The sequence below is a fragment of the Anopheles arabiensis genome, chromosome 2 (assembly GCF_016920715.1).
Source record: "Anopheles arabiensis isolate DONGOLA chromosome 2, AaraD3, whole genome shotgun sequence".
NCBI lineage: Eukaryota > Metazoa > Arthropoda > Insecta > Diptera > Culicidae > Anopheles > Anopheles arabiensis.
Genome location: NC_053517.1, coordinates 88,122,302 through 88,134,030, shown reverse-complemented (window position 1 = coordinate 88,134,030; position 11,729 = coordinate 88,122,302). Strand labels below are relative to the sequence as shown.

The following is an 11,729-nucleotide window of genomic DNA, read 5'->3' as shown; positions in this document are numbered from 1 at the left end:
GGCGGGAGCAACGCGTGATATCACCACCACCACCACCTTTGGATTGAACAGGTCGAGTCGCGTTTTTTTCCAAGAGTGTATATCTGGGATGTATCTGGGATGTAGTTGTACGTTAAATGTAGCAAAAAAAGGTACAGTAAGAGCGTAAAATAGTGTGTTTGGGTGTTGCTTACAAGGCTACAAAAAAATTCCGCCACAGGCTGTCCTACCGATGCTTCCAAACCAACCGAAGGAAGCAAATCACAACAACAACATTCACCGCGCAATGTGTATCACTTCATCCGCCGGCAGATCATCTCGTCGATGCTGCGGATGGGGTCGCGCAGTTCCAGCACGCGCAGCATATCGATCAGCCGGTCCAGGTGGAGCTGCTGCATCTGCAATTTTGTAACCGCACACACACACACGAAGCGTTAGTTAAAGTTTGCAACCGTTGTGGGCGGCATCCAGCACTCCACTCACCTCGAAATACCCGAGCAACATCCGTGCCGGGCTGGGCGCCTGCTCCCACACGGTAAAAAATGAGTGAAAGTCAAGCAGCGAACCGAGCTCGCGCCAGCCATTGCCTGCGTCCAGCAGCCGGCACAGCTCCTCCAGGCACTGCTCGTCGAATAGCGTATCGGGTTCGGTTCGATCCGGGCCACTGTCCGACCGCTTGGTGGTTTTGCGCTGCGGTTCCACTTCCGGCTCATGCTCCTCCAGCAGTCGCGCAATGGTTGCCCGCTCACCGTTGATCAGATCCATCGAATCGAGCACGTTGCTTGACGGTGCCGATGCTTCCCTCTGCCCGTGCTCCTCCCCTTCCTCATCCTCGTCTTCCTCCTCCTCTTCCTCCTCCTCTTCCTCCTCGTCGTCTTCTGTGGCATCAACCTCCTTCTTTACCTCCTTCTGCAACCCATCCGGGTAATGGCGCAACAGTTCCCGCACGATCAGCTTGTTGTTGCCCTGCCCGGTGTGGCTCTTCGCGTCGGCCAGCTGCAGCGGCGTGTAGCCGGCATTGTTCCGCTCCCGACCGAGCTCCTCCTTCACCTCCTCCAGTATGTAGTGCACGATATCGAGCGCATCCTGCAAAAAAACAGAAGAGAGAAAGCAAAAACCCAATTAAAGCGTCATCGTTTCCACCAAAACCAAAAATCCGTACATTATCGACCGCAATGTGAAGGATGTTGTTGCCGTGCTTGAGGTCCTTCTCGCGCACCGATGCACCCGCCTCCAGCAGGATGCGCGTGATTTTCAAATTTCGAGCATACACGGCCGCCTGTAACGCGGTCAACCCATCGTCGTTGGTGCAGTCGAGCCGCAAACCTCCCGGCTGGCCGGGCCGCCGCTGCAGCAGCAGCAGCCGCACCATATCGGGCACATTCTCGACGACCGCCCGGTGCAGGGGCGTGTTGCCGCGGTAGTCGCAGAAGTGCAGCTTCGCGCCGGCCCCCAGCAGCGCCTTCACGATCGGCTCGCTGTTGCACGACACGGCCAGATGGAGGCCGGTTTCGTTGCGATCGTTCGGCAGATCGAGCAGCTCCTCCGCCAGCTGGTACTCGTGCAGCAGCTCGATCAGCTTGCAGGCGATCGTCGTATCGTTGCGTCGGATTGCAGCGTGCAGGCAACTGCAAAAAAAAGAAAACACACACCAGTGTAAATCAAACAAATCCCAGCTTTAATCGTTGCTGTATTGTAGTCTAGTTACATCAACAAGGGGGTGACCGAGGGGAGGACAAAACGAAGTACGACAAAGTAAAACAGGAATTATCTAACGACTACTGCACGATGTTTAATCTTGTTCACAAGACGAGGGGGCGTAATGGGAAGGGGAAGGGGAGAGATAATCTTACAAGCCGCATCCAACCGAAGGCATAAATCTCATCGTCAATAATTAAACAGCATATCATTATTGCTGCACCCTTGCTGCTGACAGCAGCGGCAAGCGTTCCAGTTTCGGAGGCTTGAAATTTGTTTCCCCTCGTGGGACACCAGACAGTTCCAGGGAATCCAGAATTTCCGGTTTTCCCTCCTATCCCCGGCCAAAGCCTAAATGAAGATAATGCGGAAATCCCGAATATATCGGAAAGCGTTCGGAATGCTTCAAGAAGAAAAAACCCAACGTGCTCTTCTCTGCAGAAGTTCTGGCAACATTAGAATCACCCACAACCAATACCCAAAAGAGTTTGGGGGAGTACAGATTTCTCAGGCAGAATCCACCAAAAAGCGATTACAGGGACACAGACACGGCACACCAAGAACCATTTGAAACAAATAATTTATTTACATTTATAAACTCTGCAAGTGTTAAAAAAAACAGTGACAAAAACAGGACAGCATCGGTCACCATCGGTGCTCCTCGTAATGACTACTCCATTGCTGGGGTTCGAACCTAAACCACACAGACACACCGACATCGCACACACATAAGTACATCGAGGGATAGAGAGGTGGGAAGAAAGATAGAGTAAGAGAGAGGAAATGCCCCATATTAGGCCTCAAAATCAATCAACCGATCGGGCGAACAATCGAATATGGAGTGCAAACATGATGAAGCGTCTGGCGGAAATGATGTACTTTCTTTGCAACCAACTTACTTGAGCTGCTGCTGATTGGCAGCGGTCCAGTGGGAGGCCAGCAGCTGCCGCGAGCGATTCACGTCCCCGGCGAACAGTTTGATCAGGGCGAGCAGCTTGCGCAACATTTCGCCCTGCCGCGAATCGTCCCCGGACGCGACCAGATCGGCAATCGCCCGTCCCAGCACACTTTCCGTATCGGTGGCGCCGCCGCCAGCCGTTTCTGCGTCCGTCTCCAGCTTGACCAGATCCTGCTGATTGCCGATCTCTTGGATGAGTTTGTTGAATTCTGTCGCACAAAAGCAGGTAAAACAATCGTTTGTTTACAAGAGAATCACAGGGAGTAAGAATAGTAGTGCCGTACCTTCCGAGTTGCAGGGAAAGTCGCTCGAGTCGAACGCTACGTCCGACGCGATCGTCGTCGGAATGTTCAGTATCTCCTGGATGATGCTGGCCTTCGTTAGCTCCTTGGAGATGGTGGTGGTGGAACCGATCCCGCTCATAAGGTCTGTATGATGGGCTGACGTCGTAAGCGATGTGGTCGACGTGGGTTCTTGACCTTCCGGAATGGCACCGCCGCCAGCATGATTGGCCAGCATTGGAAATGGTTGATGCAGGGGCGGTAGTCGTGTAGTTGATCCTGAACCGATAGCACCACCACCACCGCCACCACCTCCTCCTCCACCTCCACCACCACCTACTCCAGCGGGTCCAACAGGCCCGTTCGGGTCGTTCTGGATGACGGTGGGAATTTCGGACGACACATTGCCCGAGCTGATGCGGAGCCGCTTGCGCGACGCACCACTAGCAGCACCAGCCCCCGGCACTACCATCATGCCGGGCCGCGGTTTGTACTTGAACAGTACCGGCTCGCTCTGGCACCGGTCGCGCGGCCGGAACAGCTGCATCAGCACCTCGACCGGCTCGGTAATGTCCTTGTGCCGGTACGGTGGCGTCTTGAACGCGATCGCATACTGGTGATGGACGTCCGCCTCGGAAAAGATGGCCATCTCCTGCCACACCTCCTGGTCGTACTCGTCCAGCTCGTAGAACCGAATCTTGATGTTATCTGTTGCAGAAGTATGGGGGAATTTAACGTTCACTTCTTCCGAAAGTTTGAGAACACAATGCTACACAACACAAGCGTTCACTTACTTTTGCACACCTTTTCGACAAACATAAACACCTCCTCGCCACCGTCCACCCCGCTGACGGTGGTGCTGAGCCGGCAGATCTTCAGCTCGCCCGTGAGTGCACTTTCTGGAAGAGAGAGAGAGAGAGAGAGCACACGATCGTGTCGCCATCAACACACACCTTCCCGTAACTCCGTAACTCAGAAAACCCTTAAACACTTACTCATATTGTTGATTGGGTTCGAGTAGACCGGCTCACAGATCGGGACCCAGCGGCCCGTACCCGGCTCCACCCGGTACGCCCGGAAGCACAGGCACACCTGATTAAGGTTCATCGTGCGCGCCATTACGGCTGCCTCCTTCTGCATCTGCTGCTCCTCGCGCTCGGTCGGCTCCCGGTTCAGCTCGCACAGCCGATGCTTGCGCAGCTTCTTGTACAGCTCCTCGGCGATGAACTTCTTCGCCGTGTGTATGATGCCCATACCCTGAAAGGTGGCCACATACTTGCCGTCCCCGCCAACACCCTCCGACGGTTCAGCCGCTCCCGCCGCGCCACCCACATCCAGATCGTGCGGATCGATCAGATCCAGCTCGCCGGACTTGATCACCAGATGGTGCGAATGGGGGGCGCGCCGTTGCGGATCCACCTGATAGAGGGAGCAGCGCACCTTCGCCTCCCCACCGTACCCACGCAGCTCAACGGTCGGGAACGTTTTCTTCGACTTCTCCGTGCGGCTGCCCATCAGCGAACCGTGCGTCCCGTGCATCTCCGACTGGTAGCGGAAGCGAAACTTGTCCACCGGCTGCTCCAGGATCACCAGATGCGGCTCGCTGTAGTTCGGTTCCGGTGCGGCAAACGCTGAAATGGGGACAGAGCACACACACACCACAGAGTGACCACCAGATGATCGGGGAGGCACGTTTGGTTTGTGACACCGTCACAGCGTCTTACCTTCGTTCGACGATGTGACGTACGTGAAGGTTTGCGTTTGCAGATGCTCCTGGTCGAGATTCAGCAGCTGCGGTGTGTAATAGTGATGCTGCTGCTGTTGAAGTTGTTGATGTTGATGTTGTTGTTGATGTTGCTGCTGCTGCTGCTGCTGATAACCCATGCCAGGGTAGTTCATCGTGCCGGCGCTACTGGAAAGGTTCAGGTTTTGCAGCGTATAGGCAGCACTCTGATCGCTGGCACTGGACTCCGGGGACATGTTGCTGGCCCGGCTGTTGGGCGATGCGACCGACGACGGTGACGATGGCGATGCGGACGATGACGATGGCGAAAGCGCACTGGCATAGGTGCGACCCGGGCCGAGCGTAAACTCTCCAACACTGACCACTGCTGCTGCTGCTGCCGACGACGACGGCGACGGTGTGTCCATCGACAGGACGGTGTACTGGATCGGGGACGTGCCCAGCAGCTGTTGTTGCTCTGGAAAAAGAAGAAATAGGCGGGAAAATTGGAAACGGTTGGTTTTCAAAAAAACAAAAAAGAAGGCCATCGTGCACCGGAAACCCAGTGAATCACGATCCGGCTTTTGTCGCACGCGGTTTGGGAAGCGCAACCAGCACACCTCTGTGGGCCCACCTCCACTCTTACTTGCAGCTTGGCAAAACCCACGAGCTACCCTCCCCTCCAGGCTCGCAAAGAAGGCCCGTACCGCTGTACCTGTTTGCAAATGGTAGGGGGGAGCGATGTCCAGCAAATGGTGTGGCGGCTGCTGTTGAAGCTGTTGCAGCAGTACATCCAGCGCGACAGACCAGTGCTCTAGGGACATAATACTGCTCGCTCAACGTGCTAGTGCTAGTGTTGCTGCTGCTGCTGCATCCTAACCGTATCGGTGCCGACACGCAACTGAATGATCGCCGGCGCGCGACTCTGAGAGACTCGCAGCTCTCGCGGGGGCCGCACGCGATCAAGCGCTGGAGCTGCTCGTTCGCTCGTGCGGGACGGGTCGTAGCAGTGAGGAGAACGGGAAGGGCTAGTAGGGATATATTGAATGAATCCCGAGAGACAGAGAGAGAGGGAGAGACAGCAGAGTTCTCAAACCGAGCCCAACAATAACTGGCCGTAGCTTCTGATCCCTTCAACAAACAGTGCGGCTTCTCGTCAACAGAAGAGGAAACAGATAAGGGACCCGCAATCGATTTGCGACCTGATATCTTACTGATAAGGCTCCCCCCCCCCCTTATTCTCCCCTTCTTCTTTACCTCTACCCAGCCGGATCTCACTTCCAATTCATTCATGCCCATGCCTGAACTGATATCGGGGTGCCCGCTTGCGCGAACAAGTATGTAAGTCAATAATAGTCGCGATAACATTCACCCTTCCCGACATTCGTACAGTACGTGCCCCCGTTGTTTGGGCATGGTTTTTAATGCTATTTTTGTGCTCCACATGAACGTCATCAGGGCCGCGTGTACAAGCCCGCGGATTACACTGGACGTCACTGTGAGTGGTCCTGCTGCGCCCAATGCTTCAATTTTAGCAAACCCCCCCTGTTTTTGTGACGTAACCGGGATTCCACAAATAAAGTCTGGAAGGAGCCTCAAAATAGCTCACACGGAGAAAGTAAATACAGTAAAATAGCATACAGCCGTCTAGAGGACGTTCTAAGTTTAGGAACGGTACTGTACCACAGCTGTGCCCCGCGATGAGTCACGGTGTCATCCCGCGAAAGCTTTCGAAGCGATAGACGCCTAAGATGCCTAACTTAAGTTTAACTCCAACTCATCCAAACATGGTACTTTTGGGGGCAAACGAACACAAGCTACTTAATCCTGCCGCGTATGACGTCAAGAACGGAACGGGTTGCCGCTAATGATCGAAACGCGCCCCAATATCCAAACGTGAGGACCCAAATCGAGCGCCCGTTCGGAATTAACGTCATTGGAACGGATCCTGCCAGCGTCGACATTGATCACGCGATGATCAAGGGAAGAAAAGTGCGTCGAACACGGAACGGCGTACGCAGCATCACCAGTCCTCTTATGCATCCACAATACTGTGCACTTGATGGGCGAGCAGTTACGCGGCGAACCTGCCGGACTTTATCAGTGTAAAACGAGTTGAAGACCTGCCGATAGCCTTGTGCGACCTTCACCCAGTGTAATCGTTCGCGCCAGCATTAAATTAGCACTTTCAGGCGCAGTTGCTTTGTTTTGGTGAATTATTGGTTCGTCCTCTATCTCTCATTCTCAATCAACACACCGGCGGTTTGGGGGTTTCAAATTTAACCAAAATGTTTCGTATACCGGTGGGACCACCAGAAACACCGGGCACAGTGGGTGGGTGTTGTTATTTTCCATAGGTTTCATCGGAATGACGCAGATCGGGCAGCGTCGTGTGATTGCTGCTGGAGCTGGATGCCACCGAAACGGAATAAAACTCAATCTGGCGTCATTCGCCGATACTTTCTTTCTCCAAAAATCTGGCCAGTGACGCAAGCAAGGACTTGGGGCTGGTTGGAACCATAACTTGTTCTGTCTCTATACTGTTTATGCTGATGAATGGAATGTTTTGATCGCTGCAGTAAAAAAATCTTGTATTATTTTTCGGTTTATTTACTAAAATGGAATATACTGTAAAACATTAACAACTGCTGAAAAATATATAAATTAAATGAATGAAAAAAACCTAAATCGGAATTATTTTTTCTTTAATTAAATGCTATGAAATAATTCAAAAAACTTACATCACATAACACGTGAGAAAACCGTTCATCTTATCTTTCCCGGTCCCTTTCAAACCAGTTTTTTTTGCAGCTGAATTAATCTTTAAAGTTTCCACAACTAGCAACCAAGTGCAATGGAATGGCAAATTAATAATGCTTCAATCATTTCCTATTAGCACCTTCATTAAATTCACCGCGCGTGAGTCAACTGGGGCCGGATTTTCCCCACCGTCGATTCTGCTGAGCACGTGGTTTGCGCGAATACTCCCAACAATAACAACAAAAGCCAAAACAAACAATAATGCTCACACCTACCGAACAAAAAGTAAAAGACTATGCAGTGGCGATAAGCAAGTGATAACATTAAACACTTTGATGTTATGAAAACTTTTGGTTAGCTCTTCTCCTGCTCGCAGCACTGTGCTCATTTGTAACCAATCGTAATGCAACTTCGTAATCACAAAACGTCATACTCATCTCACAAAATTACCTTTCGCGCCTAAAATGCCGGCTCCAAAACTGCACCGAAACAAAAGGGGACCGGGGTAAACGAATGGTGTACAGATCGCCACAACCGCTTCGTACGATGGCCAAGCCACAACAACAACACACACTGTGCCGCATCTTCGACTTAACGTCAAAGGAGTGCGCAGTGTCTTCGGATCAGGACGAGGAGGGGGGGGGGTATAAATTAACAACCACTCAGCAGCAGAAACGATGACGACATTCTCGCTTTTATACTGCTTCTTCACCTTGTTCGCGGGTTTACGATCGTCACCGATTTGTGACCATTCTGCAAACAGCGGCCAAACCGGTAAGCGTGCGTAAAACCCACCCCAATCGATAGGAAATTGTCACTATGGATGTTGGCGATTTAAGTAAGGGGACAGTTTTGTTTTATGATTGCTGAGTTCATGCTCTATAGCATAAGGATTGACCGGGTGGTAGAAGTGTCCATTCCCACAAAGATCGTAGATCGATTCCTTTCTGGATAAGGGCTGTACACACACGAGAAGAAGAAAAGAGGGCCTTCTTAACCCAGGAAGGCACGTGAGTTACCCTTTGACGTCAAACACAGACGAATCACGTATCATCAGCCGGCTTAATAAACAGGAAACGTTCAAGAGGATGCATTAGCTACTATCAAATCTTCCCGGTAGGGAAGCTTATAAACTCCAGAATTCAGGTAAGGCAAGATTCGTGTGAAATTTATAAGAGGTTCAAATTGATCGGGTCTTTGTACAGTTGCGAAATAAAGTAAACTGGTGCTACTCAAGCAAGATCTTAAAGACCTGGAGAGTCTTGCTGTAAAGATACAAATGTACAACCATCATAAACATTTAAAAGAAGAATCTTCCGATATTATGGAGCATCGCCGGTAGCAAGTTATTCTTCCAGTAGAGTACAAAAAAAATTGACTGTGTACATACAATATTTGCCGAAAATGAGCGATCATTTGAACGTCCAGTATTATTTCTAATGCCGTGACTAACCAAGTGAATCTTCTATACTCTCTAACCAAGACTCATTATCAAAGGACGTATGATTCAATGTCTGGGAAATAAATTATTCCTAATAAACTGCTTATAGAGAGCAATTCTCTGTTATATAAGATCGTCGGTGTGCTTGTTAGGCATCTTTCCTAACCTATGCAAACACAGTGTTTGGGACGACTTGAAGTTTTGGGGGTTGGGAAGTCATCTTCATTTTTGCCTGGACACCGAGCAGACTACGTACACTCTTAGCAACACCAAAAGGACCTTAAAAGATCTCCATTCGTGTCTAACTTAAAAGCAAAATTGTGATTGGCTTTTTTTAGCACAACAACCGTTGTTCGTCAAGGCCGGCCTGTACTACTAGTGGGCTTTGGCTTTTAGTGACTTACTGATTGCTCTGTGACTTACTGATTACTGATGCTCGTACTGACCGCAGCAGGATAGTCAGTTCTGCGTCTGGGGGAGGCATGGTCCATCGGGGGTTTGAGTCCATGACGGACATGCTGTTAAGTCGTACGAGTTGACGACTGTACCAAGAGAACGGTCATTTTAACTATCAGCCAGAGTCCCAACATAAAAGTTAAAGATCCAGACGAACGATCCAGGGATCTTGCAGCTAATAATACCCAGTAAATTGAAATTCCTCCAAGTAATCCTCCTCAATTGTGACCAATCTTATCTGCTCCAACCAACCCACTATGCCATATGCTTCACATTGCTGACGAATCATCATCGTCGTTCGTCGGAGTCATCGAAGCGATTGCTCTAACTCGTTCACCCGAGAGAGGGGGGGGGGGGGATCGCTGAGAGGCTGGGCGCGAAGGGTTAAAAACAGTTGGGAATTCCCCAGCAATACCAAAACAAGATCCCGCGGATCGCGGAGCAGCATGGAGCTGTGACCCGGCGCCGTGCAGATGCCGTCCCCCCTCCCCCCTGATCATCACCACTCGCACGCGTTGGGGCTTTCCCACTGATCGAACGCGCGTACCGGTTTATTCCCCGCTCCGTCACCGATTGGACGCACACACACACACACACGCGCGCGCAAAGAGTAACAGAGACACGCAAAAATACAAAGCAAACGGCTGGTGGACGTGCTTTTGATACGCGCGTGTCGCATACATAATGAGAATGTGCCCCCTCCCCCATTAACCCAAACTCCAAGCCGAGAGAACGAGAACGCGCTGCTGCTTTTCGTATGCGGAGAGTGCATCGTGAGCGATCATAAAATGAGGAGGAAGCAAAGTTTATAACGCGCCGATCGTGCTCGAGCCGTGGTCGCAGTTGACATCGCTGACACGTCACGCTGGTTGGGCGATCTCGCGCATGACACACTGTTGATTCATCACACGTTTGATGTGTTTTGGGATGTGTGCAAAACAAACGCTCCCGGCACAAGAACAAAGAGCAATGCGCAGTGGCCATCAAGTGTGGGGGCTGCGCCATTGATGGGCTTTCATTTGCAAAACTCCCTTCCAATCACGTACCCGGCTTCAAACACACACACACACACTCACAAAAGCACAACCGTTTGGGAGCGAATGGAGCGGCCGACCGATTTCCAATGCCGACTGAGACCGGCACGCAACTGCTGCTACAGTTTGCTGGGCTCTTCCTCCTAGTACTAGTACTACTACACTACCACTGTGATTACTTAAACACATCACTTACCGTACAGCTCATGCCGATAGCTGTCCAAATTCAGCAGCGTCGACATGATGCTCTGCTTTCGCGCACTGGTTTGCAAGCGATTTACACTACATACACACCACACAATAATGACAACAAATCCGTAACACAAACACACACACTAGCACAAACACTGGGTTTAGTATAGGTTTGTATGCAGTTCTGTTCGAAGGGGCTCAGAGAATACCTAGAATTAGAACGGGCAATGCACTAACAGTGTACAACTCGCGTACTTTAGATAAGATATATTGAACCCACAAATGCGTTTGTTATCTTCCTTAAAGCGCATTAGTTTTTTCATTGGAACTCAAACACACACACACACACGCGCGCGCGCAAGACTGCAACACACGGTCGGCAACAGGTTGCCACCCCTCAGGTGGGAAGTGGAAAAACAAAACAAACGTAACTGCATCCGGACCTGTAACTGCTTCGCCCTTCTGCTTCGACGTCACTTTCAAGGTCAGTGCGGTTTTGCCGCAGGCAGGGAAAAAACGGAGGTCCGTTTTGCTTTCCTGTCTTGCAAGAAGGCAACCACTGCCGGTACAATCTCAGTTGGCCCAGCTTTTCTAAAAACCGTGCACCGTATCGATAGAAAGAGTGAGATTGTGCACCGTGTATCACCGGAGAAATACACGCACAAAACAAACACCGTCAAACAACAAACATGAAACACACACACTATGGGGCCCTCTTTTAACTGCACTTTTGGACGGGTTGCGTTCGGCGGCAAATGATCACAATCACTCTACGGCGGCCTCTGCTGCTGTTTGCTAACAAAATGCCGATACACGACAAGACACGACACAATCACTTGTGGGGCTGGGAATGGGGTTTGGGGTGTTATCGTGTTCTTGCACCTTGCTGACGACAGCTGACGCGGTTCTGGAGAAACGCAATAGCACCTTTACCGTACCACCGTGCGGCGCATCCGCTCCGGAAGGCTCACATTAGTACACTGGTTGGTGAAGCTGAGAGACAACAGGCGCGCGCGCGAGAGCGCACTCAATGGCTCTGGATGTGTGTGTGTGTGGAGCGCGATAAACCACGAACACTACCCGTCACCATCACCACCAATCGCTGCCCAGTGCATTCTCGACCCTTTAGCATCCCTTCTATCCTGTCCCGCTCCCAACCCGAAATGGGGTTGGCAAAAGAAAAGCTGAACACTTAAAAAAAGAGTTG

General features: G+C 51.2%; 1 protein-coding gene across 6 annotated transcripts; it reads right to left on the bottom strand.

Moving 5' to 3' along the window:
- Nucleotides 1-62: 62 nt before the first annotated feature.
- Nucleotides 63-11,511, bottom strand: LOC120898646 (nuclear factor NF-kappa-B p110 subunit). Of its 6 annotated transcripts, none has more exons than XM_040304777.1 (10): nucleotides 11,405-11,511; nucleotides 10,527-10,731; nucleotides 4,641-5,117; nucleotides 3,912-4,547; nucleotides 3,711-3,815; nucleotides 2,920-3,624; nucleotides 2,577-2,844; nucleotides 1,142-1,607; nucleotides 463-1,065; nucleotides 63-377 (listed from the first exon to the last, which is right to left on the bottom strand). In XM_040304777.1, the coding sequence occupies exons 2-10, from the start codon at nucleotides 10,570-10,572 to the stop codon at nucleotides 273-275; spliced, it is 3,411 nt and encodes a 1,136-aa protein (XP_040160711.1). In that variant the 5' UTR covers nucleotides 10,573-10,731; nucleotides 11,405-11,511; the 3' UTR covers nucleotides 63-272. The 6 variants fall into 6 exon arrangements, with proteins under 6 accessions (XP_040160711.1, XP_040160714.1, XP_040160713.1 ...); XM_040304780.1 differs by having other exon boundaries at nucleotides 11,461-11,503; XM_040304779.1 differs by having other exon boundaries at nucleotides 11,450-11,500.
- Nucleotides 11,512-11,729: the final 218 nt, after the last annotated feature.